We start from the raw sequence: 26,375 nt of genomic DNA, 5'->3' as shown, positions 1-26,375 counted from the left end.
ATCAGAGCAGTGCACTGCCTGCAGAGGAGGATAGCAATATTATCTATAAATACTGATAACATGTAGTGGTAATAATAATCATCATAGGCAATAATAACAATACCAATGCTTACTGGAAATACAAATAGATAATATAGTAGTGATCTATGGAAGTTGTGAGCCCCAATGGGGACAGTGATGATAAAGTCTAGAAAGAGCTGGGAAATATAATGGTACTATATAAGTGAGATAAAGAAATAAAAAATGATAAATAGTAGCAAAATAGTAAATAATAACCATAATTGTAATTCCCAATCTCTTTACAGTAGATCAAAGGGTTGATGATCCACTTGTCTTCTGCACAGAGCCACTTACCAGTGAATACAGATACAGTTTCCGATTCCATATTCACAGTCAGCAGGCGAGCTGTCTCTTTAAGGCGCGCTCCTGACACCCCAGCGCGCTCCCGCGTCTATATCTGGAGTGTATGGAGATGCCTCAGGCTCAGAGAAGGAGAGGGCAGAGGAGCAGGAAGACTCTGGAGCTGCTGTGCCGCTTTCTGCTGGACTCTTCCCTATGGATACAGCTCCTTGGCTCTGAGCATCAGGGACTGCGGTCACATTCTGCGCATTCTTCCTAATTGTCTGCGGGTCCTGCTCACAACTCACTGCCCACATGTTAGTCCACGCGTATTCTGCCATGGTGAGTAGTGGGCAGCTGTGCCCCTCTACTTCTAGGAACTTCCAGAGACTTAGGCGCTGACAACCTCACCAGATTGTGGCTGATTGGGGAAAGAGAAGCATAGAGTGATAGAGATATAGATATGGGATAGATAGATAGATAGATAGATAGATAGATAGATAGATAGATAGATAGATAGATGATTAGATAGATAGATAGATAGATGATTAGATAGATAGATAGATAGATGATTGGATAGATAGATAGATAGATAGATAGATAGATAGATAGATAGATGATTGGATAGATAGATAGATAGATAGATAGATAGATAATATATACATAATAGATTGTATATAGATAATAGATACAATAGATAGGTAGATAGTCTATAGATAATAGAGAAATAGTATATCAATAATAGATAGAATAGATATAGATAGCTAAATAATAGATAATATAAACATAACAGATAGTTTATAGATAATAGAGAAATAGTATATAAATAATATATAGGTGATAGATAGATACATAGATAGATTGCTAGATAGACAGACAGACAGACAGACAGACAGATAGATAGATAGATAGATAGATAGATAGATAGATAGATAGATATGGGAAAGATAGACAGGTGGATGGCTGTTGGGTCCCTTTCCTAAATCTAGCAGGTCAGAGGTGCTGGTTTTCTGGGAGCTGTGCCTCTGTGGTCAGTCTGGGCAATCTATGGCAGGGGTGGCAGTGATCAGACATTGATGGCCTCTGGCACCAGCAGACATCGCCCAGATGACCCCTGTACAGCACATATCGGCCATTGCAGAAATTGAAGTGTCAGCTCCAGCCCAAGGACCGCTGCTGTAATCCCCTGTATTCCAGGACCGCTGCTGTAATCCTCTGATTTCCAGGACCGCTGCTGTAATCCTCTGATTTCCAGGACCGCTGCTGTAATCCTCTGATTTCCAGGACCGCTGCTGTAATCCTCTGATTTCCAGGACCGCTGCTGTAATCCTCTGATTTCCAGGACCGCTGCTGTAATCCTGTGTTCCTCTCTTCCAGGAGCGCTCTGATGCCCTGAATGGAGCTGCCAGCAGTGCCCGACTTTCCCAGCTCTCCTCGCTGAACCAGGGGGCTTACTCCTCGGCTCCCCCGCTCTGTCACACTCCAGCCTCAGATTTCCAGCCCCCATACTTCCCTCCCCCGTACCCCCAACCTCCTTTATCTTACTCCCAAAGCCAGGAGCCTGGATACCCCCATCTGGGAGACCCCTACGCCGGCATAAACCCCATCCATCAGCACCAGCAGCAGGCATGGCACACGCAGAGAAGTCGCCAGGAAGACGCAGGGCTGCTTTCTCAGGTACACAGGGGGCTCAGCCTGGACCCTCGAAGAGACTATGGAGGGGTTCACCGTCTACTGCCCGGGCTGGGAGATGGGCACAGCCTGGCAGAGAATGCCCTGTCCATACATGCCCTGTCACACCACAGCATAGAAGACATGCAGGTAAGGAAGTCATGGAACTCCAGCTCCACAAGTAATGATGCAGAGAGCCTGTCATGTCCCTCCATCTGCACTAATGTCGCATGTAATTGCCTGCATGGTCCTGTAGCGCAGGGCTGTACACACTAGGACTGATATAAGGCATCCAATGTATTACTACCAGAATCCGACATGACTTACTAGTATTATACCAGGATCCCACTCTCCATGCCAATAAGTTGGGTGTGAGCCATCAGTAGGGCTAGCAGTGGCTAGGTGCGACATGTGAGCATGGCCTCTGGGTGCCTTGTGTTTGCAGGTTACACTATCGCTGCCATCCTCCTTGTCTTAGTAATTATCTGATCGCTCAGGGAATTTGCTGAAAATTCTTTAACCATTTGTTGGCATTTGCCTCCCTTTACTCTCATGCTAAGCCCCTGGGGCAGAGTTCAACGAAATTAGCAAACTTTCCTAATTTGAACAAGGAAATGAAATAAATATAATGATTTACACACTATTGTGCTCTATAAAAGGAATTCGCACACACGCACGCACAGTTTTATTTATCTATTCAATGATGATGTGTACAGTAAAACAGTTCGTGCGACAATTTATCACACTTTATCTTCTCACTCCAGAATTCGCTCAAATTCATACTATATTTATTTGGAGTTTCCACAACATATATTTATATAGATTTCATTCAGGATTATATGTTTCATACAGCATTTATTTTGATAGCCTGTATTTATGAATGGATTTCTTTACTCATGAATTCTACAATCTTATGTAACAACATGTATCACACATTGTAAATATAAATTCGATGTAGATTATTTTGATTTGTTTTCCTCTGTTTTACATCACTAAAGTGGTTTATACGCTGATTATGAGCTATAGAGGACATTCTGCTGGTTTTAGCTGTCTCTGTTGGATGAACACATTTTTTTCTTTATATAATTTCTTTAGCAATATTTGCTACTTAACTACAGTAGACAATTGGAAATTCTACAGAAACCTCTAATATTTTTCTATGTTGAGAAGATGTAATTATTGCAATGTTGCTGTGTTCAAAATCTATTACAACTAAAATAAAAAATAGCTTTTACATGTGACAGATAATGAAGCTATGGAATAGACAGAGAGGAAGAGAGATAACAAATTATCAGAGTAATGGACACTTTGTGATCTGATACTAATGTTTGTCTCTAGATGATCAGTCTGGGACTTTATGGCTGTAGTGGAGGATTGATCAGAAATTTCTCATGTGGATACATGATGAGTTCTAGTAACAGTAGAAATGGCTTCAAATGATCTATTTAAATAGTGTCAAATAAATTATAAACACTATTAATATTTATTTCCACTGAATGTAGCTTTCTTTTACTCCTAGTATTAATATATAAGCCTAGCAAAAAATTTATGTATTTATCCCTTACTCCTATGTTTTCTTCACTAGAATTACATTATTAAAACTTTATCAATAAGCATATCATATTTTATGAGTTGACATTAGTGTAGTAAATGCTGACAGTCCCCATTTTTTACCAAAACATATTTGGAAAGAAGGGGTGATAGGGAAGAATCAGCTGCATATATAATAAAACCAATCTTGCCATAATATTAAGAATGGATAATTGTTCTTTAAAGCTCAACATATGCAGAGAAGCATCAGAGCTGCATAGCAACTGAGCTCTGCTGCCATTGTGCTTTTCTCCTTACAACCACATCATTAATTAGCTGGTTATATTAGGTATATGTATTCATTAGTTATTATTTTAATAGAAAATGGTTACAGGAGTAGTCCACAATAATGTGTCATTTTTGTTTGACAAGCATACATTAGGTTAATCTGCTTTGAGACTTGCATTCAGATGTGACACATCTATTGTCACCTAGCTGTCCTTCATGTATTTTTTATTTATTTATATGTACTGCTAATATTATGTCCCTATATATTTACGTATATGCTGTATTCCTATTAACCAGGTCTTGGATGAGTCAAGTGTCAGTTTAATGGACCAGTCTGTTATTAAAAAAGGTAAGTCTTGTTCTTATATCACCAGAGCTGACTATGAGAGTATGTAATGGTGTTCCACTATGTTATAAAGACAGATCTTGGCTGATATCTTATATAAAAAATATGAAAAAAAGGCTTTTATTACACATGCAAAATGTAGTTTTAGATGTGAAAAGTATGTGCTACTCTGGTAAATTCCTATAGCTAATGCTTACAGTTTCCCTAACCCTGTATTTCTACGTTATAAAACAATATTATTATTAATTTGTAGAAGTAGTAGTAGAGTACTATTAGCTGCAGTCATTGTATATTTTGTATTGTTTATTTAGGTTTTATTATATTTATTATATTTTATAATATTGGTAAAGCATGTAATTAATGTATCATTAATTCTAATGTAATAGTTTTCTATATTTACCTTTTGCTAAATATTTTTGAGAATGATTGAATAGTAGTTTTTATGTATTAATCTCACATATATTGTAGCTATTGCATTTAGACTTTATTATTGGCTGCATACAATAATTTCCCTTAATGTCAATAATTGAACACACAGACATCTTAAATTTAATTTACTTCTACCAATACTAATCTCACTTCATAATTTTCTGCTTCTCACATTATCTCTGACACTTGCATCAGTTATTAAAAAAGTAACATATTCATATTTTTGCAAAGTTCCATTGTATACACTGAATCTTCTATAAATGGTGAGATATGGGATAAATAGTTTTTTTTCCCTATTCCCTTTGTATATCGTTTTCAGTCTTTAGGTCAATAATGAGCATAAATATTACAATATGCTCTAGTAAGTCTTTATTTTGTAGGGAAATCCTTAAGAGCTGAATCAGATCTGTAATGCTCAATTTAGGATTTTTATAAATGCATCAGATTACTTGGATTATTCCATTTAAATATAACATCTATACTCCTGATTAACATAGCAAAGTCCTAAATCTGTGTTTAGAATAATTTATTTTGAGTTTTCAAATTATATCTCCAATCTCAAATAATTCCGCAATTGCATTTATATTCCTTTCTTTATTTTTGGAACAGTTATTCTGGCTTCATGAGATCCTCCATTCCCATACAGCAGTTACATTATTTTATATGGCATTTTTTTATTTATGCTTTTTTTTTAGATCTATTTATTTTATTTATTCTTCTATACAATTGCAGAGATTTAAGCTATCTTTTATTAACATAAAACTTATGGTATGCCACCTTCACATTTGGTTGCATTAAAATCGCACCCTCTAACAGCCCAAATTGGTTCTTGGCTTTTTGTGCATTTGACAATGTTTACTGATGCAGTTTTATTTTTTTGTTGATACATATGTTGCAATATGTATCAAGTGTTTTGATGTATTTACAAATATTTTGATGTACTATTTACCATTTTTGATTTTGGTGAGCTCATGTTGATCAATGACATACAGTTTAGGAGAATATAAAAGAAAGTAAATATGTTTATTTTTGAGAATAGAAGATGCCCATGTCCGGAGTGACCTAAAATCCATCCTTCCTGTTCTGCACATTTTTATCTTGAAGCTACTTGTATGTAAATGATTAAGGACTGGCTTTTACACTGAAATGCCAAGACATGTAGAGGGCAACAGTGGCAGATATTCATCCCTGCATCATTCCCCTGCTGTGTGCTTACAGGCTCAAGATTTTGGGGAATACTTTTCCAATCTGTACTGTCTGCTTCAATTTCCTGCCCAGCCTTATGATCAAACCTCCGGTCTCTCACAGAGTCCCGGATTTTCCTATTAAAACTAATTACGGGAGACCAGTCTCATATCCCCAAATCCTCCTTTCTGTTCCCCTGCATTTACTGCCTCATAAACCACTAACAATGTCACAACTAAGGACTTCCAGAGAGCTGATTAGGAAAGTCTAGGAAAATGGCTGTTCTTCTTGGCTGTTTAACCCTTGATTTGCCAGCGCAAAATATTCAAGCCATTCATTTGTACCACTATGTGTAATTCCAACATTGATCTAAATTCTCTGGCATTATATTTGTTATCTAGGAGTATAGGCCTGGAGCAGGCAGAACCGTACTTTCGCTGTACTTTGTGCCAGGGAACTTACAAGTCTAGTTAATAGGTTGGTTTTCATGGTGTGGGCCAAAAACAATTTCAAAATCATTCTTGGCTGACACAGTTTGAACCACATATGTGTACAGGTTCATTGACTAACATCTGCTAATATTGGCCTAGCTGCACTACAATTGATATGGCTTATGTGCTGTAGTGGTTTTTGGTCATCACGGGTAGTAAAATATAAGAAAATCAAATATAACTGCCTGGTTTCTATGCCCAGAAGTGTGAGAGATTTAGGTATATAGATTTTGGTATTCACATATCGCTATAGGGTGGTGCATGGGTTAGGAGTATTTGGTACATGTACACCAGTATAACTAGGCAAATACATTTTACATGGAATGTAAATGGAGCCAGATAGACAAGCTGTATATATATTTGAGAGACTTAAGTATCTTTTATAAAGTGTTTAATTGGTTTATGGATCTGGAAGTAATTATCAGGAGCAGAGAGGGATTTTTGTGCTGGGCAGACATCATGGCACTTTGATAAAGATAAAGTCGGAATTAAGGGGTTACAGTCTGACAAAGCTGACGTGTCTGTAGCCACATATTATCTAGCAGTTTATGGATATGCTTTAGCTGGTTACTCAGAGCAGTGTGCCGTAATCATGGGACCAAGAATGGAACAGATGAGGATACTCTTTGCTCTCTATCACTGGGAGCTGCTTCATTGGCATGGCACTGTGTGATAAATGCATATGTTATGGAGACAAGGGGGCATTGTTCTGTGCTTACATACCAACCATGGGATAAAGTTGCCCAATGGTCCATGTCAATATACTTCAGAAACGCTAAGCAATGAAAGTAGTATACTAAATGATTTATTGTTTGAGGGTTTTATGATAGATAGGATGAGAAGGCTCTATTTTTTGTATCTTATTGTGTAACTTCATGGCTCATACAGATTTGACCCACTCTGGCATTTGTCAAAATATAAGTCATTACTGAATAAGCAAGTGAAGTCTGTTTTTCTAATATCCTAAAAATCAATATTTTATAAAAGCCAGACAATTTTCTGAGAACTAAAAAAAAAACCAAAAACACAAAAGGCAAAAAATTATAAATAACTAATAGGCCATGACTCATTCCCTCATCCTGAATTCTTCCATAGCGTGTTCGTTGCCCATGTCTGGGTTTTTGTTGGTACTGACTGTTTTGATAGACAGGAACATTGAGTAAGATGTCAGTTTGGTTCGCTTACATTATGAGACTTTATAATATATCCAAGCTTCCCTTCATTTTATCATTTCACACTTTTCTACTTATTTACTTGATTCGCCATCCATCCTTGATAGCACCTTAATAGACTTAATATTGTGGATTTTTAGAAATCAAAGTGAGGTTTTCAGGAACGTGGTCCATAAGGCCATTCGTAGACCGAGTTGCATATTAAATGTGAACACACACATTATTTCATTTACCAAGGGTGCATTCACACTAGCATATTTATGGGAATGCACAATTGAGTTTTTGCATTTGTTTTATGTATTCCCTTTACTTCAATGTAAATAAGTTAAATATATAGGTCTGTTGACATTAAAATTTTCCCAGCCCGACATGTATTACCAGTATATTATAGTACTTTGCATTAGTGCCTTGCAGAATTAGTAGCTTTCATTGGTTTATTTGACTGTCCCATGGCATGGGTAAGCTTTTTACTGCTCACTGCAGGTTCAGGTAATCACTTTATCATTCCTATGTTATATCTGAGAGTAACCACTAATACATGAATTAACTTCTTTTTGGCCCCATGGTGGCTGTGGTTATTCAGAGTCCTCCCATGACAGATGCAGCAATGGATATAGTGGAGCAGAGAGAAGGGGAGGTATTTCTCACATTACCCAAACTCTTGGGACCAAGATCTATCAATTACAGCAGCACACATAGCACCTGATGTAACGTATCGCCTGTTGGAACCCTCCAGCATGTGAAACCTGCTATACAGCGACTCTAAGAACTGAATGTACGTGCACCACTATTCATTTTACTAGAAGATAGCACCATATTTTAGACATGGTTTGGGGCAGCACAAGTAGTGGACAGTAAAGGGTTGTAAAAATTACAGCAGATCTATAAAGGCACCAATTTGCATTAAGTTAGACTTCAATTTTACGTATTTCTAACATCTAGCAATCTAATATTATATTATATATTGTATAATAGCAATTAAAAAATATTTACAAGTGAAGGCGATAAATAGCAGTGACATTTTTTGGTCAGTGTAAAAAAAATTAACAAAAGCTTCTAGAACTTAATTTTTATTTTTTTTCAGACATTCTTTAATAACTGTGTGTATCCCGCTTTAATCCGCTAAATTGTTATATCAGGAATTTAGAGGCGCAGAATAACTAAGACTTCACTTCACCTATCAACATGGCAAAATCTTTAACTAAACTTGCCAAAATAATGTCAAATAAACTCATTTTGACCCGTATAGATCAATGATGCCCACGTGCAACGTCTCAGCGCTCTGCTTGCACGACCCATTACTTATGCATATTTGGAAAATCCAGCCTTCTATTTCATCTGCAAAGTACAGTCTAGGAATGAAAGAGTTAAAATGGTTAGCCTATGGAAAACTGCCAGGCAGTGCTTCTTGGCTAATTGGCTGTTTACTGCAAATCCATAGCAGTATCAAACCCTTTAGGTTGTTAACACTATCATTTCCAGGGCTGATGATGTATCTGAGACTCCGTGGAAAGTATGACATGCTGTAGAATGTGGCAGACACTTTGTCTTTAAAGGGAATCTGTCACCCCTTTTTTGAGATATCATATAATGATATGATTCAATTGTGTGTCAAATAAGGCTTCTCTTAGTACTTTTGCTTCCCCCTGACCCCGCACCTTTCATGCATAAATACCTTGTTTATATCAGTTCAGATGTATGTAAACTGCCACTGTCTGGTCCGATGGGCGGGGCTTATTCACCTGCTCCCCCCTCCCTGTCTTGCTCTACGCAAGAAGAAATGCATAGAGCAAGACAGGGAGGGGGGGAGCAGGTGAATAAGCCCCGCCCATCGGACCGGACCACGGCAGTTTACATACATCTGAACCGATATAAAAAAGGTATTTATGCATGAAAGGTGCGGGGTCAGGGGGAAGCAAAAGTACTAAGAGAATCCTTATGTGACACACAATTGAATGATATCATTATATGATATCTCAAAAAAGGGGGGACAGATTCCCTTTAAGGGCTCACAATGATCTAATTTGGTATTTGTTACATACAACCATTGTAAAGCTTCTTACTGAGCATAGGACACATTCTTCATCCTGTATAAAGTTGGACACATGTATAGCACCTTATTCACATTGCATTGTCCAGCAGCAATGAATAGTGTATAACTCCTGATATAGCATGGGATGGGAACGTTAGTCCTATGTCTACCCTCACTATCAGCTGCTCAGCACCTGTGTACTCAGGGACGTCACTACAAAGGAAACGTCTCTGTGGCCTGCAGCAATTGGAGGCCTTATGTCGCTGTCACTGTAGTGTCACTGAGGCTTTATACAAAGCTCAGACAGACTCTTTTACTTCTATGAAGATTACCTAAGTTAAAAACCATCTGTCACCTGGTTTTTGCTACCCCATTTGGAAGCAGCATTTGTAGTGGCAGAAACCCTGATTCCAGCAACATATCACTTACTGGGATGCTTGCTATCATTTTGATAAAATCACAGCTTTATCTACTGCAGATCTACCAGTTCTTTAAATGCTGACCTCTGTATAACCCCGCCCACACCACTGATTGACAGCTCTCTGTACACTGTGCATAGGCAGAAAGCTGCCGATCATAGGTGTAGGTGGAGTTATACAGTGCTCATCAATGTAGAGGACTACATAGCAGCACATTTACTTGTTCCCTAGTGATAAACACCTGCTGATAAAACAGCAATTTTATCAAAACTACAGCATGCAGTCCAGTAAATGACAAACGGCTGGAATCAGGCTCTCTGTGAATTATGAGGATCTCAGATTAGATGGCAAAAAAAAACAGTGACAGAGTAACCATTAAACGGGATATCTTGAAAACAAAACTTAGCATTCATTAAAGAGAACCTGTCACACTGAACATGATGTCTAATCTTCAGGCAGCATGTTATTCAGTGAGAGGAGCTGAACAGATTGATACAGTATATACATTTGTTGGAAAAGCTTTAGTATAAGGGCTCATACTCACTTGCGAGTCTCTTGCATGAAAACCTGGCACTGCCTGCCAGCACTCGGGACCAGAGCGTGCGGCTGCATAGAAATACATGTAGGCGCACGATCCGGTCCGAGTGCCGGGGGCAGTGCCAGGTTTTCATGCGAGAGACTCGCAAGTGAGTATGAGCCCTAACTTGTATTTATCGCATTGAAATTCCTGCTCATACTATTCTTAGGAGTCCAGTGGTGGTCTTACCTATTGATTTCTTTATTTTACTCACTTATATAACGCCATCATATTCCGCAGCACTTTACAGACATTACTGGCACTGTCCCCATTGGGGCTCACAATCCCCATAAATTCTCTAACAGTATGTCTATGGAGTGTGTAAGGAAACCCATGCAAACGGGGAGAACTAGGGCTGGAGGCGCAGCATAGCAGGCTTCCTTTCATGTAGTCCATCGCTACCCAGTCTGCTGCTGAGTTACATCCAGCACATCAATGTGCGCGTCATTTCCTTATATCAAATATTTATTTACAAACGCCTGGTGACCCCTTTAAACCTCATTAATATTTGCAAATGATGAACAATCTAAAAGAATAAGTGTGATAGATAGTATAAATCTACTATGATAGCAGAGCTAGTTTGGCCCTTGAACAATGCTGTAGAAAACTGTTCTTTATAAAATCCAAGGACAGTATGTTTCCTTAATATACGGTAAGTTAGCGGCTGCTTCAGAGCCCGGAGTGACCAGATCACAGCCCTATAATTGTCAGACAGTTCCTGGCTTACTTATTGCCATACTGTTCTTGCATCATCCTTGCTCACTTGTCTGCATGAGATCATTCATTGTAGGAAGCTAAACTGCTCTTTCATGTATTTGTGTCGGTGGAATTGTCTTATAATAACAAGTATGACTAAGGATAAGCTTTTTTTATTTGAAACACGTCAGTGGTAAAACACCTATCTGTAATGGACTTTAAAAATGAAGAATTGTAACTTCTAAATAGTTGTGTCTGACTGCTTTTCTTTTATGGACTAAGTGGTCATATAATAAGGTGTACAAGGATTTTTAAAATAATTTATCACGTATTTTCAAACTATAAAAACTTGATTCCAGCTCACCTAGTTGCTCTATGCTCATCCACCTGGAGCTCAGACACCGGCCTCACTCTGGCCTCACATCAAGGATAATAGAAAAAATTGGAGTCCGGCTCAACAGGACTGGATTTTCCTTTTCTCTTTAGTTTTCAAAATAAATTATAGTGCATACAAAGAAAAATTTACATGGTCGACATGACCTAGTCGACGTGTTTCGACTGCACTAAGCAGTCTTGCTCATGATTAGTCATGAGTAAGATTGCTTAGTGCAGTCGAAACACGTCGACTAGGTCATGTCGACCATGTAAATTTTTCTTTTGTATGTACTGTATTTTCTTTTGGAAAAGGAAAATCCAGTCCTGTTGAGCCGGACTCCAATTTTTTTTGCATTTTCAAACTCCTTGAGTCAATCAAACCAAAACTTGATAGCAAGAGCCCAATGTTTCCTGATCCTTGGTTGTTGTTGATGGTTTAAACAAAAAATGTGTTATGGTATGTTCACACAGTGATTTTGCTGCATTATATTCTGTGTGTTCTTGTTTTGCGTAGAAAAAAAAGCAACGTTTTACAGTAGCAGCAATGTAAATCAGATTTATCATATTTATTTTACCTATGCATTTGAATTTTTTTTGTTAAACCACAGCATGTCAATTCAGTGTTTTTTCAACGTCTTTCATCCATTCCAATAAATGGAAGGAAAGTGCAAATAAAATCGCTGCAAAACCGCACGTAAAAATCCATACAAAATGCACATATTGTATGCAGAATTTTTCCTGGCAACACTCTTTAATTACGCCACATGTGAATATACCCTAAGGCTACCTATGTGTATCCGGGTCCACATGCCATATGCCAAAAGCTCCTGCTGCACATGTCCTATTGGCCCGGGTAGGCTATAATACTGTCAATATACCTTTTTTTGCTGCACTATTCCATTTAAAGGCATTTAAAAAAAATGTCAAACACTGTAAAATGCAGTGTGAAAAGAGTCTTACTGGCATCTTGCATAGTAATAATATACTATACTACATAATTCTGTAATTCGTAGAATAGTGTGACAGTGCTTCTGGATAGTAACTATGTCCAAGTTTCTTCTTATAAGATGGGCCACTTACCCTGCACACGTCTCCTAACTTGAGTTGCTGATGGAAAGAGAAGTCATGTAGCTAACATTGGTGTCAAGCGATTGAGTGCAATGCTCACAAACCTATAGCTGGATGTAGCTTCTGCCAGCTCTGCTGTCAGTAGATTGTAACATACAAAGAAATAATAATCAAGAAGAAGATTTTCTAAAAGCATACATTACAATATTGATGATCTATGGTGTATCATACTGTGGATAAGAATTATTAGTGAAGGGTACATGCACTCAAATAGGATCACATCTGCATGGTGGGCTTGTGATTTGTGATTAATGTGGCAATCTCTGCAGTGGTTCAGTGGTTCGCATTGCTGCTTTGCAGCACTGGGGTCCAGGGTTCAAATCCCACTAAGGATAACATCTGTAAGGAGTTTGTATGTTCTCCCCATGTTTGCGTGAGTTTCCTCCCATAGTGATGGAGAATTCAGATTGTGAGTCCCATTGGGAACAGTGATTTTAAAGCAATGCGGAATATGATGGCGCTCTATAAGAAAAGCATAATAAATAAAATAAAGTGCTATGCTGTTGGTAAAATATTTAAACCATAGATAAAAAAAAGAATGATTCAGATTTCTATAATTACATTTCTATGTACTGACAACTATTTAAAATGACCAGATTGTGCAGCAATCAGTGAAGGGAAGAGATTAAAAACATGTAGAAAACATATGCAATAGGGAGTGAACAGATGTGTAAAGATGGCAAGCAGGGAATAAATTAATTGCGGGAGCAAGCAGAGAGAAGGCTGATTTAGGTAACAGCAGAGGGTCTGGGAACAGTTGTAGGCAGCAAGTGAGTAGTCTAGATCTCCTGGTGTATACATCGATAATCTATGGGGGAGAAATATGTAGTTTGGGTAAAGGTAACGAATTTAACGAGACTATCCAATGAATTAAATCTATCATTTATTCAGATACATGCTTACAGTACCCATTTTAGGTTGGACAATCCTCTGCAAACTGGTCAATACGCCACATGTGCAGCCGATTCAGCTGCACAGGTGCCTATGTGGAAGGAAGGCCTTCTTACACTGCAGGTTCCTCAGTTGCTGCAGGTTGCTCAGCTGCTGCAGGTTGCTCAGCCGCTACAGGTTGCTCAGCCCCTACAGGTTGCTCAGTTGCTGCAGGTTGCTCAGCCATTGCTGTGAGTTTTCCAATTTCTCCCTATATAGATTCTCCTTCTGCAAACCAGAATGTTGGGGGAAAAGGTCAATGCTTTTCATTTACAGTTAATTAAGTAATTAAAATATTATGATTTTTTAAAATGTGGTTTTCTCTGGGATTTACACTCACGTCCTCTTGCAGGGCAGGTGAGAGTTTTAGCAATGAGCCATAGTCTGCACTGCTAAAAATTGATTTTTTTCTGATTAAAGTAATAAACGGTATTCTTCTTAACAGACATATAATACAGGTACATAATGCATCTCTATTTATCAGGGCATTTCTATATTCCTGTATATAAAAGGTAAAATAAAAGCCAAATTAATGACAATTGCAATAATCACCATTTTTCATATACTTTTTAACACATTCACGACTCATGATGTAAATATTTATGTTATTTGCCATGTCCCAGCCTTTGATGCGGGCTCCAGCGCTAAGCCCACATCTTTTCCCACACTTGATGGCTGATTTAATCAGCCATCAAGTGCCTCTAACCAGTTAAATGCCGCTGTCAATATCTTACAGCGGCATTTAACAAGTGCCGGCAGAAAGGGCGCCACAAACCCTGCTCATTGGCATCCCTGTCAAGTGATCGCGGGCCGCCGATGGGTTGGCGGGGGACAGCAGAAGACCCTGGGTCTAGTTATCACAATTCTTCTGTGTGTTCATAGGAGATCATGATTTCTCCTACACACAGCAGCAGACGATAGGATGATCAATGCTTCAATTCTCATAAGGGGACTTTTAAATAAAGTAAACAGTAAGAAATTAAAAAAAATTAAAATTAAAAAACACAAAAGTTAAAATCACCCCCCTTTTGCCCAATTAAAAATATAATAATAATATTAATAATAAAAATAAACATACAGTATATGGTATCGCTGCTGTCAGAAATATCTGATCTATCAAAATATAAAGCAAATTAATCCGATTAGTAAGCGACGTAACGAGAGAAAAAAATTTGAAACCCCAGATTACATTTTTATGATCACCGCAACATTCCAATAAAAACAGAAGATCAAAACATCTTTTCTACCCCAAAATTGTATCAATGAAAATGTCAGCTCAGGGCAAAACAAATAAGCCCTCACCCAGCCCTAGATATTGAAAAATTAAAACGCTATGGGTCTTGGAAAATGGTGACAAACGCAAAAACTTTTATCATACAAATTTGGGATTTTTTTCAGCACTTAAATAAAAAAGAACCTATACATCTTTGGTGTACTTGTGCAACCTGGTCAGTTTTACCATATAGTGAACATGGTAAATAAAACAAAACAAAAACAATTTCCTGCTTTCCAGTACACGATAAGGTAAAATCAATAGTGTCATTCAAAAGTATAACTCGTCCTGCAAAAAACAATCCCTCACACGGCCATATTGATGGAAAAATAAAAAAATTATTGCTTTTGAAAGAAGGGGATGAAAAAATGAAAACAAAAAAAGGAAATTGCCTGGGGGAGAATAGGTTAAAAATAAACATTGCAAACCAATACATAATATGGACATATTTAGTATCTCGGTAATCTTAACATCCCTTTACACAATGCAGTGAACATATTATTTGTGGTATTTGGTAAATGTCGTAAATTTTTTTAAATTTTTTTCTCTACTAAACCCATAAATAAATTACATACATCAATGGCAAAATGACACAAAAAAATAAGTAGAAAAAAAACAATACCTCATATAGTGAAGCTTATGTAAAAATAAAAAGTTATGGCTGTCACAACTATGAATGACTGAACAAAAATTTTTTTTTATGGTCATCTAAATAGGTGCATCACAAAAGTGACACTGTATATATAGTATACATGTGTATATACGGATCTTATTTATGCTTGTTCACATGTGTATACTGTGTATATGCAAGCTTAATGTGTAAATGCACATTTATTATCGATTAGCATGTGCACATCCTAATGTGTATATATGGGTTTTATGTGAATCGGGCCTGATGGATTGGGGGTCCGGGCACAAGACCTATATCAGGACACTTCATTGTCAGTGTCCGTCTTTGGGTCCACAAATAGGTTGGGTGTATGTAAATTTGCAACTAAAGAGCCCATTTTTTCTGGCGTTCTCAAGGTGGGGCTTGACTTTAGGCATTCAAAACACCACTCCAATGTTTTTTTTTTATTTCAGCGCTAGAGTGGTGTAACTATTCAAAGTTCCCTTACCTTAGTATTATACTTACCAGTCGCCATCTTTTATTGAGTTGTGACTTCTGAATCGCCCAGCAAAGACTGGAGCGATCTACAGTCCACAATCTGCTGGAGATCAACTGGAGTGGAGTCGGAAACAGCTGAAGATGGCAGCTGGTAAAATATAAGACTGGGTGCAGAGAACTTAGGTTTGTGACACCACTCCAGCCCTGCTATTAAAAAATGCTGGCGTTGTGTTTTAAATGTTGGAAAGTATATCATCGACAATATTTTCATAACCTTTGGGCCAAACCCTCCTACTTGCTAGCAATGCTGTTTCTCTTAAAGGGAATCTATCAGCAGAATTTTGCTATTTAATCTGAGAGCAGAACAATGTACAAATATATAGCCTGATTCCAGGGATGTGCCAATGATTAGGCTGGGTGCTGTAGTTTCAATACAATCAGTGTTTTATGGCAGGAGATTAGCACTAGAGGACTAGATCTCACATGTAGGCCAGTCAAGATAATCTGTGTAACCCCGCCCACTCCACTGATTGGCAGCTTGCTGACAATGTACAGTCTCATATTTGCAATGTACATTTTGTGCAGGAAGCTGCAAATCAGTAGTATGGGCAGGGTTACACAGAACAGCATTCTTACCACTGATTCATATACAACAGATAAAACAGAGATTCTATCCAATTCACATCAAGCAGCCCAGTAAGTGATACATCACTGGAATCAGGCTCTCTGACCCCACATTATGCTGTTCTCAGATAATATAACAAAAACATGGTGTCAGATTCCCATTAAAGCAAGAGTCCAGCACTATTTTTTTGCAATCAAAAGCAGAAGGCATGGGACTACTTAAAGTCGGGCTATTTTCCCTATTTGTCCTACAGAAGCTGTACATGCTCTGCATGGTATGTAGTCAGGGGCAGACACAGACATTAGAGGACTCCTGTGAACAAGTATGTGCTCCCTTTGCAGTCCAATAGACCCCTCTTATCCAGGTGCACAGGTTATGCCAAAGATATGCCTGCCTCTGTGCACACCCTTAGTCATACAGATTCATACATATAAAAAATATTGCTTATTTCAATTGCAGTCTACTCTAGGAACTGCAGGTAAATGCCAAATATTTCAATACACCAATGAAACAGTAATCTAATATACAAATCTATTGGAGATATACGTAGAAGAATAAATTTACTGATGTAAACACGGTTTGTTCCTTTTGCAAAATCTAATATGTCTGACATCTGACAAGTTATGAAAAATGCTGACTCACTAACAGTCTTTTTTTTATTGTTCCACAGTTCCGATGCCATTGAAAAACAGCAGCATGATGTCCTCTCTCACTGTGAATAAAGAAGGCCTCATAGGAGGAGTATCAAATCCAAATGAGGTTTTCTGCTCTGTCCCTGGACGGTTGTCCCTGCTTAGTTCCACTTCCAAATATAAGGTGACAGTAGGGGAGGTCCAGAGACGCCTATCACCTCCAGAGTGTCTTAATGCATCTTTACTTGGAGGAGTACTAAGGAGGTAAGTGAGAAGTCATATACACTGCTACACTTTGGTTCCATGTTTCATAAAATAATAGTATTTATTAATTTTAGGGCATTTACCTATTGAATATTTCTCTAAAAATTGTAAATCATATTACAAAAATGTAAAAAAATAAATAAATAGGTAATTGTATGTCAAGATCTAGTTTCATTAAAAGGCGTTCAAATTGTTATTCCCAATACTTTGCAATGCCTGTCCAAGTGTTGTGAATGAAACTGCAGTTCAGCCCTATGTACTTATATTGGGTTAAGCTGCAATCCTGGATACTGCCCTTGAACAATCATAGCCATATTACTAAAAAAGGATCTTCTTCTTGACAAGTCCATCTTTTTGTATGTAGGGCGAAGTCAAAGAACGGTGGTCGCTGTCTTCGTGAAAGGTTGGAAAAAATTGGTTTGAATCTGCCCGCAGGAAGACGTAAAGCGGCCAATGTGACTCTACTGACATCTCTGGTGGAAGGTAAGACACCCATGGAGGCAAGTACAGAAGAGTTTGGTAGGGATAAGAAAGGTGAAGTGACATGGTTTATTCTTGGCAGAAATCTCTGCTTTTAGATACAAAATATTAATCATCACAAACTCTGAGCCACTTTAACTGCAGATAAACCCTGCCACCAGTTGAGCTAAGCAATCCTTGGTGGAACACATTGTATTGGGACAAACCTGTGGTCACAGTTATATATTATGTGAGCAATCATTCCCATAATAACACAAATCCTAAAATATCGGATTCTTATATTGGGTCCATCATTAGATGCCTTCACTTAGAGGAGATATCCGGGACTTAAAAAAGAAAAGGCATGTAGTTGCTAACAGAGGCAACTACCTGTCTGTTGTACCCGGTGCCAGTCACTGACCGCTCCTGCCAGAGATTCAGCTACTTCCTGTCAACAGAGCAGCAGTTTCTCGTCCTGTTGACAGGGCGGGACTACTGTTGTCATGCTGATTGACAGCCGGCTTCCCCAATTAGGCAGCAAAGAGGCAGATCATATCTCTGGAACCGAATGGCAGATTTTAAAAAGACCAAAAAAAAGTAAAACATGGGATTAGCGAGCATAAAATAAGAGCAAAAATTGGTCACTCTTGACTTGGTTACCGTGTAGCTCATTGCAAAGGAATAGTTTATTCAGTGTTAATCACTCACTTTGCTTTTAAGCCTTTCTAAAACTATGTGAGAAGACAAGAAGGAAGCAGTACATGGAGATAGACAGTCTAGTGTTAATCTATCATTGTGGCACCCTGGGTAGAGAATGAAAGCTGCTCCTAATCAACAGCAGTTTTCAGTAGACAGAATATGTCCTCTCTTTCATTCCATGTTTATGTAAATTACCGTGCCTTGGGCTAATGTGCAGAATTACTTTTAATCATGTGTTGTTGTTGGTTTGTGAGGAATAAATAGAGATAAACAGAGGGTGAAATGAAATATTTTACAAATATAGTACTTCATATATGAAGGTGGATTGATTTCATCGTACTTGTGTATATCAACCCCTCACCATTTATAACAACGTTACTTAGGGGTTAACATGTAAGGGAAAGTCTCCTTTATGATAACTGTGGTTAAGTAGCTAAGGTCTGGTGAAGGTGCAGAACAGTTTTGCAATCTAGTCCAAGGAATTATACAATGCTCCCAGAATTGTTTCTGTTGATCAAAGTTACTAGATTCTTTGACACGCACATTGTATGAAAACATCAATATGGAAAATAATTATACAACTCACTGGTTGTATTTACATGAATTCATGTATATTAGATTTATGAGAAGTGTAGAAAATGAAAAGTTGATGTGGCTACTTAGAAGGATAGGCTTAGTTGCGTCATGGTTGTGGTACTAACTGGCACTTCTCTTCTACAGGTGAGGCGGTCCATCTTGCCAGAGATTTTGGCTATGTCTGTGAGACAGAGTTTCCAGCAAAAGCTGCTGCAGAGTACCTGTGTCGGCAACACTCTGATCCTACTGAGCTCCACACGCGGAAAAACATGCTGCTTGCAACCAAGTAAGTGTTAAGTCTATGGTAACTCTTTGGTGTCACTCATGGAATATTAAGCAACTCAAGAATTTCTTTAGGCCGGAAGGTTTAGTCTAATTTTGATAATATCATGTCATTTGAAAAGTGCTACTGCCAAGAATAACAGAGAGGATGTCCTATGTAACTATTTCTCGCAATGTGTACTGGAAAATTGTGAATAACTTTCATATTCATCATTTTTCTTAAGTAGATGCCAACAGAGACGTGTCTTTTTACAATCTGAACTTTGGATGTTTTGGATTCTTTGGTGGGACATAAGGCTAGCAATAGGAAGTAACTCATTTATTTGGAGATTAGTGGTTTGAATACGGAGTTGAATCTCATTTTTGTGATGCAGGACCCCATGTTCTCACTTCCCAAGAGCACTAGGGAAACTGTGTTTGGAGAATGACTTCCTGATTACTGGGGATAAACCTGCATACATTTCAGTTATTTCTCATTTTTCTCTTACACATAATCCCAGATACATCATATAGAATTGTTATTGACCCATACTTTACATTAAAGCAAAGCTGACAGTAGCTTTACAGTACAAATTGCATACATTATTAAATAGATCTCTTAGACCTGATCTGGATGATGTATTTACTTTGAAAATCTGTGTCAGAATTGTGTGCAATCCTTTAAGGAAGTGTAACTCAATCTTTGCCCACCTAGCCTGATTAACAGCTGCTCAGTGTCCCTCCTGCTGCTGAGATCTCACACTGCTCAGTATAAACTGTACCTGCCAGCCAGCCAAGATGATGGACATTGAATACACTAGGATTCATGAGCTATCTCTATATATAAAAATCAATGTGTGTGTGTGTATTACAAACCAATCACGAAGCATCTTTCATTTCACCAGAGCTGTTCAAAAGAAGCTAAGCTGTGATTGGTTGCTATGACCAACAGTTTTCCTTGCAACCAATCACTAAGCATCTCTCTTTTCACCAGAGCTGGTTAAAAGTAGCTGAGCTGTGATTGGTTGCTATGTACAAGTTTTCCACTTGACAACACCTCAGCAGACACTGACATGGTGGGCGAAATCTAGCATCCCCAGGAACATAAGCTCCCAGCCATCATCTATCTCCCAGAAAGTAGCAGTGAGTACATGACAGAAATGAATCCCCCCCTCCTGTGTGGTATCATTAAGTGACACACATGAATGTAGGAAAGTGCACATATTAAGTGTCATGTGGATTTAATATTTTCTCACAGACACTTTTATGCATTATTGATGTGTTACTGTGCTCTGATGCTGTGAGTTTTTTAAAGTGCTACTTTCCCCATAATTCACCTGAATATACCCATATAACACGTAATGCTTTTCCCATAACAACCCATTAAATATGATACTATACTGCATACAGATGCTGTACATCCATGAGCAACTCAGCCGGACAAATTACAAGTTGAACTGGGATCTTAGTGAACCATGTTTCTGCGCAATTTCACTATTCTACTTTTACTGGCTTTGACGGGTGATGTGGGTTATTAGGGGTAGTAGTCCGGTAGCGTTGGCTGACGGGATAATGTGGGATATTATAGTGAATGTGGCTATGCGGAGTGGGCGGGGCTCTACCTTCCGCTTTATATATATAACGATGTGGGATATTAGGGGTAGTAGTCCGGTGGCTCTGGCTGACGGGATAATGTGGGATACTAGGGGTAGTAGTCCAGCAGCTGTGACGGGATGATGTGGGATATTAGGGGTAGTAGTCCGGTGGCTCTGATGGGATAATGTGAGATATTAGGGGTAGTAGTCCAGTGGCTGTGACGGGATGATGTGGGATATTATAGTGAATGTGGCTATGTGGAGTGGGCGGGGCTCTACCTTCCGCTTTATATATATAACGATGTGGGATATTAGGGGTAGTAGTCCGGTGGCTCTGGCTGACGGGATAATGTGGGATACTAGGGGTAGTAGTCCAGCAGCTGTGACGGGATGATGTGGGATATTAGGGGTAGTTTTCCGGTGGCTCTGGCTGACGGGACGATGTGGGATATTAGGGGTAGTAGTCTGGCGGCTGTGACGGGATGATGTGGGATATTAGGGGTAGTAGTCCGGTGGCTATGGCTGACGGGATGATGTGGGATATTAGTAGTCCGGTGGCTCTTGCTGACGGGACGGTATGGGATATTAGGGATAGTAGTCCGGTAGCTCTGGCTGACGTGATGATGTGGGATATAATAGTAAATGTGGCCATGTGGCGTGGGTGGGGCTATACACTGAGCTTTGCACAGTAACTAACCGTAGTTAGTTACTATGCCCGGGCAGCGCCGGTCTCTTCAGCTAGTTTATTCTATAACTGAACTCTGGATTATATAGCCATTGTGACATGTATTTTCATACTAAATACACAAGTCTCCTCAGGTCTATGATATTTTTTAAATAACTTAGCCTGTATGAATTGTGAAATGAGGTGAAGGATCTACAGGTGCATCTCACAAAACTAGAATATCATCAAAAAGTTAATTTATTTAGTCTTCAATACAAAAAGTGAAACTCGTATGTTATATAGAGTCATTACAAACAGAGTGATCTATTTCACGTGTCTATCTCTGTTAATGTTGATGATTACGGCTTACAGCCAATGAAAACTCAAACGTCATTATCTCAGTAAATTAGAATACTTTATAACACCAGCTTGAAAAAATGATTTTAAAATCTGAAATGTTGGCCTACTGAAATGTATATTCAGTAAATGCACTCAATACTTGATCGGGGCTCCTTCTGCATCAATTACTGCATCAATGCTGCGTGGCATGGAGGCGATCAGCCTGTGGCACTGCTGATGTGTTATGGAAGCCCAGGTTGCTTTGATAGCAGCCTTCAGCTCATTTGCATTGTGGGGTCTGGTGTCTCTCATCTTCCTCTTGACAATACCCCATAGATTCTCTATGGGGTTAAGGTCAGGCAAGTTTGCTGGCCAATCAAGCACAGTGATACTGTTGTTTTTAAACCAGGTATTGGTACTTTTGGCAGTGTGGACGTGTGCCAAGTCCTGCTGGAGAAAGAAATTTCCTTCTCCAAAATGCTTGTCAGTAGAGCGAAGCATGAAGTGCTCTAAAATTTCCTGGTAGATGATAATAATTCACGTTTTGTATTGAAAACTGAAATAGATTAACTTTTTGATGATATTCTAATTGTGTGAGAAGCACTTGTAGCGTATGTTTCTTCACATGTTCACTAATCGTTGTAATAATGCTGATACCATATCATTTTCTAAAACTGAGTTATACATTTTAGGCAGATATGTAAAGAGTTTGCTGACTTATTGGCCCAAGACCGTTCTCCATTGGGAAACAGCCGTCCATCTCTTATCCTGGAGCCTGGAGTACAGAGCTGCCTGACTCACTTCAGCTTGATCACTCATGGATTTGGAGGACCAGCCATATGTGCAGCGCTCACTGCTTTCCAGAACTATCTTCTTGAGTCTCTAAAAGGCATGGATAAGATTTTTATGAACAGCACAGGAAATGGACACTCTGGGGAATCCAAACCTACAGAGAAGGAGTTAAAACATAGGAAATAGCCCTATGTGACATTTATGATAAGGGCTTGAAAGCAAGATAGATCTCTTGGAAACCAAGATTAAATTCTAGTGATGGAAACTATTCTGTGAAAGCGGAATGATTTCATGTCCCGGAGATGAAGATACACTTTATTAAGGAGGATCCCCATTGAAAGAAAAATGGAAAAATGATGGGAAGACATCATAGCATCAGGGTACTTGTTGCAGATGTGAAGATGTGTTTTATACTTGCACCTGTCTTTAACATAAAACGCACACAGACTGATGTAAAGATTATGAAGGACTTCCAGAACTTTTTTACATGACAAAGTACAGTCAACCTATCACTCCTATAATGACCTGTGTCCAACAGAACTGCAGATCACCTCTATAGGGAGTTATGGAACCACTACTACAAAAGACAGGTTAAATAGTCATCTAAGATCTTCCTAATTTTGGTTTACAACAGGTGACTTAGCAAAATAACACGGTAAAACAAACCTATGGTAATATTCAATCCAATTATATGAACAGCTACAAAATGTCATTACACCAATGCAGTTTGGATTTAGACTTTATGGAACAGATACATAACTTAAAGAAGTTGTCAACTAGTTGGACAACTTCTTGTCATACCCCACGCTTGGCCCCGATAAAATAAAAAAGCCTATACTCGTATCCTCATGCTTGCACCTTTCCTCCGATGTCGGAACTTGATCTCCCCAGCGCTCGTGTGTTGTTCTTGACATGTGACTTCGGCGCACAGTCACCTCTGGCATCATTGTTCCCGCCTTCTGTCAAATTGAACATGAAGAGGAAGTCAGAGATCAGCTGCAGCACGGACTTCCTCTCCATGTTTAGTTTGTCCAAAGGAGGGAACAGTGAACTAAACGACATCCCCAGGACCACGAGTTCCGATACCACTGGAACGATACCGGAACAGGAAGTGAGTGTGAACTTTATTATTTTATCATCTACAAACATTAAATTGTACATCATGATACCCCACTAACCAGCAAACATTACTGTTCTGGAAGAACACAATAGTTTTTATCCGCCATACCACATTATTCTTACCTTGCCGATTATACTTAAAGAGGACTTGTTACCAAGTCAAACGTGGCCAGTTTTTGTTTTAGTTTAATGTCACTGCTCCTCTGAGTATTGTATTTTTTTTTTTTTTTTTTTTTTTAATCTGCCTTATGGTCCCAGAGATATGGGTCTTTTTATTTAGTACTAATAATTATGGTGTTTATCCAGGGGGTATGGCTCACAGGGTAATAATGCCTGAAGACACGAGATGGTGGTAAGCCTGTAAAACGTTGAACTAAATAAAAAGGCTTATATCTATAGAACTGCATGGGGGATTTAAAAAAAAAAATAAAAAAAAATATATATATATACACACAAAACCAAAAAACAACAGAATACTCATAAAAGCAGTGGGAGTAAAAACTGGTCACTTTTGAATTGGTGACAGCTATCTCTGAAAGCATTAACAGGAGGACAGAATTCATGCTCAGTTTATATTTTTATTCTTTCAGATTCTGCTCATATTGAGTAAACAGCAAGGATAAAAGTACACATTTTCACTCGCTCTTTATTGTACTAGCAGTGGCTTCCTTTCATTAACAGCCAAGAAGGGATATCATGGTTGCACCAAAATGTATCCCCTGCATCTCCCATTCACTACAGTGCTTAACATTACAAGATATCCACAGGAGTATGAAGACCAAATGGCATCATTTCAAGTGTTGGTCCCAACATATTTGGGTCAAATTATACTACAAAAAAATGATTGTGAAGGACTCTAATTGATAATTATTATAGAAGTTATTTTATAAACAAGTCCAAAAAAAAAACCTTTCCTAAAATAAACTGTTGCTCATCCTTTTTTCACTCAACTCATTTTTTTATTATATCAAATGCATTCCAAAAATCTCAATAGATAAAAAACATTAATCTCTCAAAACATCCTACCACAGCATGGGAAAAGCCCAAAAAAAACTCCATACTTTCATATCTTAATTCGCATCAATACATACATGATTATAATTCATCTGGCTAAAACTCCACCACTTACTCCATCTTTATTTGAAAACTGGAATCTCCCGTCCAGCTTAAAATCTTCAATTCAAAATTCAACACTAAAAAAAACAACCCTCTTATGTGCTTTGAATAGAGTGTATATATATTAATAATATATACACACAAAAAAACACAGAACAGAAAAGGTAAGGAACAGTGTTAACTCTAGAAAAGGCATGAAGGGGCTTAGACGTGCAAAGTTTCATCTTACTAAATTATTACTAACAATTTCAATTTCCTTTTAAGTATCATGTCGGATGCACATAAAGTAAGGAAATGCACATACATCTGGTTAATCGGACGACTGTGAATATTGAATTGATGGAAGTGGTAAGAAAAAAAAAATCCATGTGTAAAGCCACTTTTATTAGCTGCTCAGGTGAAGCACTCAAAATCTATATAGCCAAAAGTATCCCTGCTGCTTGCAAAATATGGGATATGCCACTGCAAAACTGCCAGAAGATTATTTCTGTCTGTGTAGGAGGCATCTGTCAGTTTTTGTATTTATATATAGGACTATTAGAGTTGACCTGCTGATGTGGGAGCTCGGCCATTGAAGCATCTTTTATCCATGGTCACTTAGCACCCCAAATGCTGGGGTCTGTTGGGCCGATCATTCTCCAAGACCCTGTATTCTTCTCCACTATTCGCTGCACTTTGCATGGACAGCAGACATCGGCCCTCCTCCACAAGTGTGGTCAAGACTGGAAGCACCACTGATGAGAATATGTGGCTTTCTGCCCTGGTTAATCAAAGACTTTTGTAAATATTTATTTATGTGTAATTAAATGGGAACATTGTAAAAATGTTCAGTGCAAGCTATTTATAAGCTGAGTGAGTTTTTGGGGTATTCTAATTTGGGAAATCTCCCCACTCCTGCGTCTGGGGTGTCCATGCATCCTTGAGGGTTTCTTATATCACAGATGTGTCTGTTGTTGTTAAAAAAAAATAAAATCATAACCTACAAATGAGAAAAAAAATGAAATTATCATTAATAATAAAAAAAACAATCCAAACCAATGTCTGTTTAAATATTGCCAGTTGTTAAAGGATTGATGTGACATTGTAATATTAAAGTTTTAAAGCACTTTCTTTAATGCAAACAGTGATAAAATGTAAAATTATTCAATGTTGGCCATTGAATTCATAGTCGGTAGTTTTTAAGGGCTTCATTCCTGTGTTAGAAGGGGTTGTCAGAGCCTAGATGAAAGAATATATATACTGAAT

The 26,375-nt window shown here is 38.3% G+C and overlaps 1 protein-coding gene across 1 annotated transcript; it reads left to right on the top strand.

Annotated features, from left to right (window-relative positions):
* The first annotated feature begins 475 nt into the window (after positions 1 to 475).
* Positions 476 to 26,164, top strand: TFAP2E (transcription factor AP-2 epsilon). Its single transcript, XM_073562985.1, has 7 exons — positions 476 to 681; positions 1,717 to 2,160; positions 4,126 to 4,177; positions 17,285 to 17,510; positions 17,875 to 17,993; positions 19,389 to 19,530; positions 22,796 to 26,164. The coding sequence occupies exons 1-7, from the start codon at positions 655 to 657 to the stop codon at positions 23,079 to 23,081; spliced, it is 1,296 nt and encodes a 431-aa protein (XP_073419086.1). The 5' UTR covers positions 476 to 654; the 3' UTR covers positions 23,082 to 26,164.
* The last annotated feature ends 211 nt before the right edge of the window (positions 26,165 to 26,375 follow it).

This window comes from Dendrobates tinctorius, unplaced genomic scaffold (assembly GCF_039654945.1).
Source record: "Dendrobates tinctorius isolate UK_male_01 unplaced genomic scaffold, ASM3965494v1 ptg000015l, whole genome shotgun sequence".
NCBI lineage: Eukaryota > Metazoa > Chordata > Amphibia > Anura > Dendrobatidae > Dendrobates > Dendrobates tinctorius.
This window is presented reverse-complemented; position numbering and strand designations above follow the sequence as displayed.

Excerpts from the sequence above, each read along its gene's own strand:
- TFAP2E (XM_073562985.1), top strand. The coding sequence starts at position 655 with ATGTTAGTCCACGCGTATTCTGCCATG. Across the intron at positions 17,994-19,388 it reads ACTGACATCTCTGGTGGAAG|GTGAGGCGGTCCATCTTGCC; the intron begins GTAAGACACCCA and ends TCTCTTCTACAG. Across the intron at positions 19,531-22,795 it reads AACATGCTGCTTGCAACCAA|GCAGATATGTAAAGAGTTTG; the intron begins GTAAGTGTTAAG and ends TATACATTTTAG.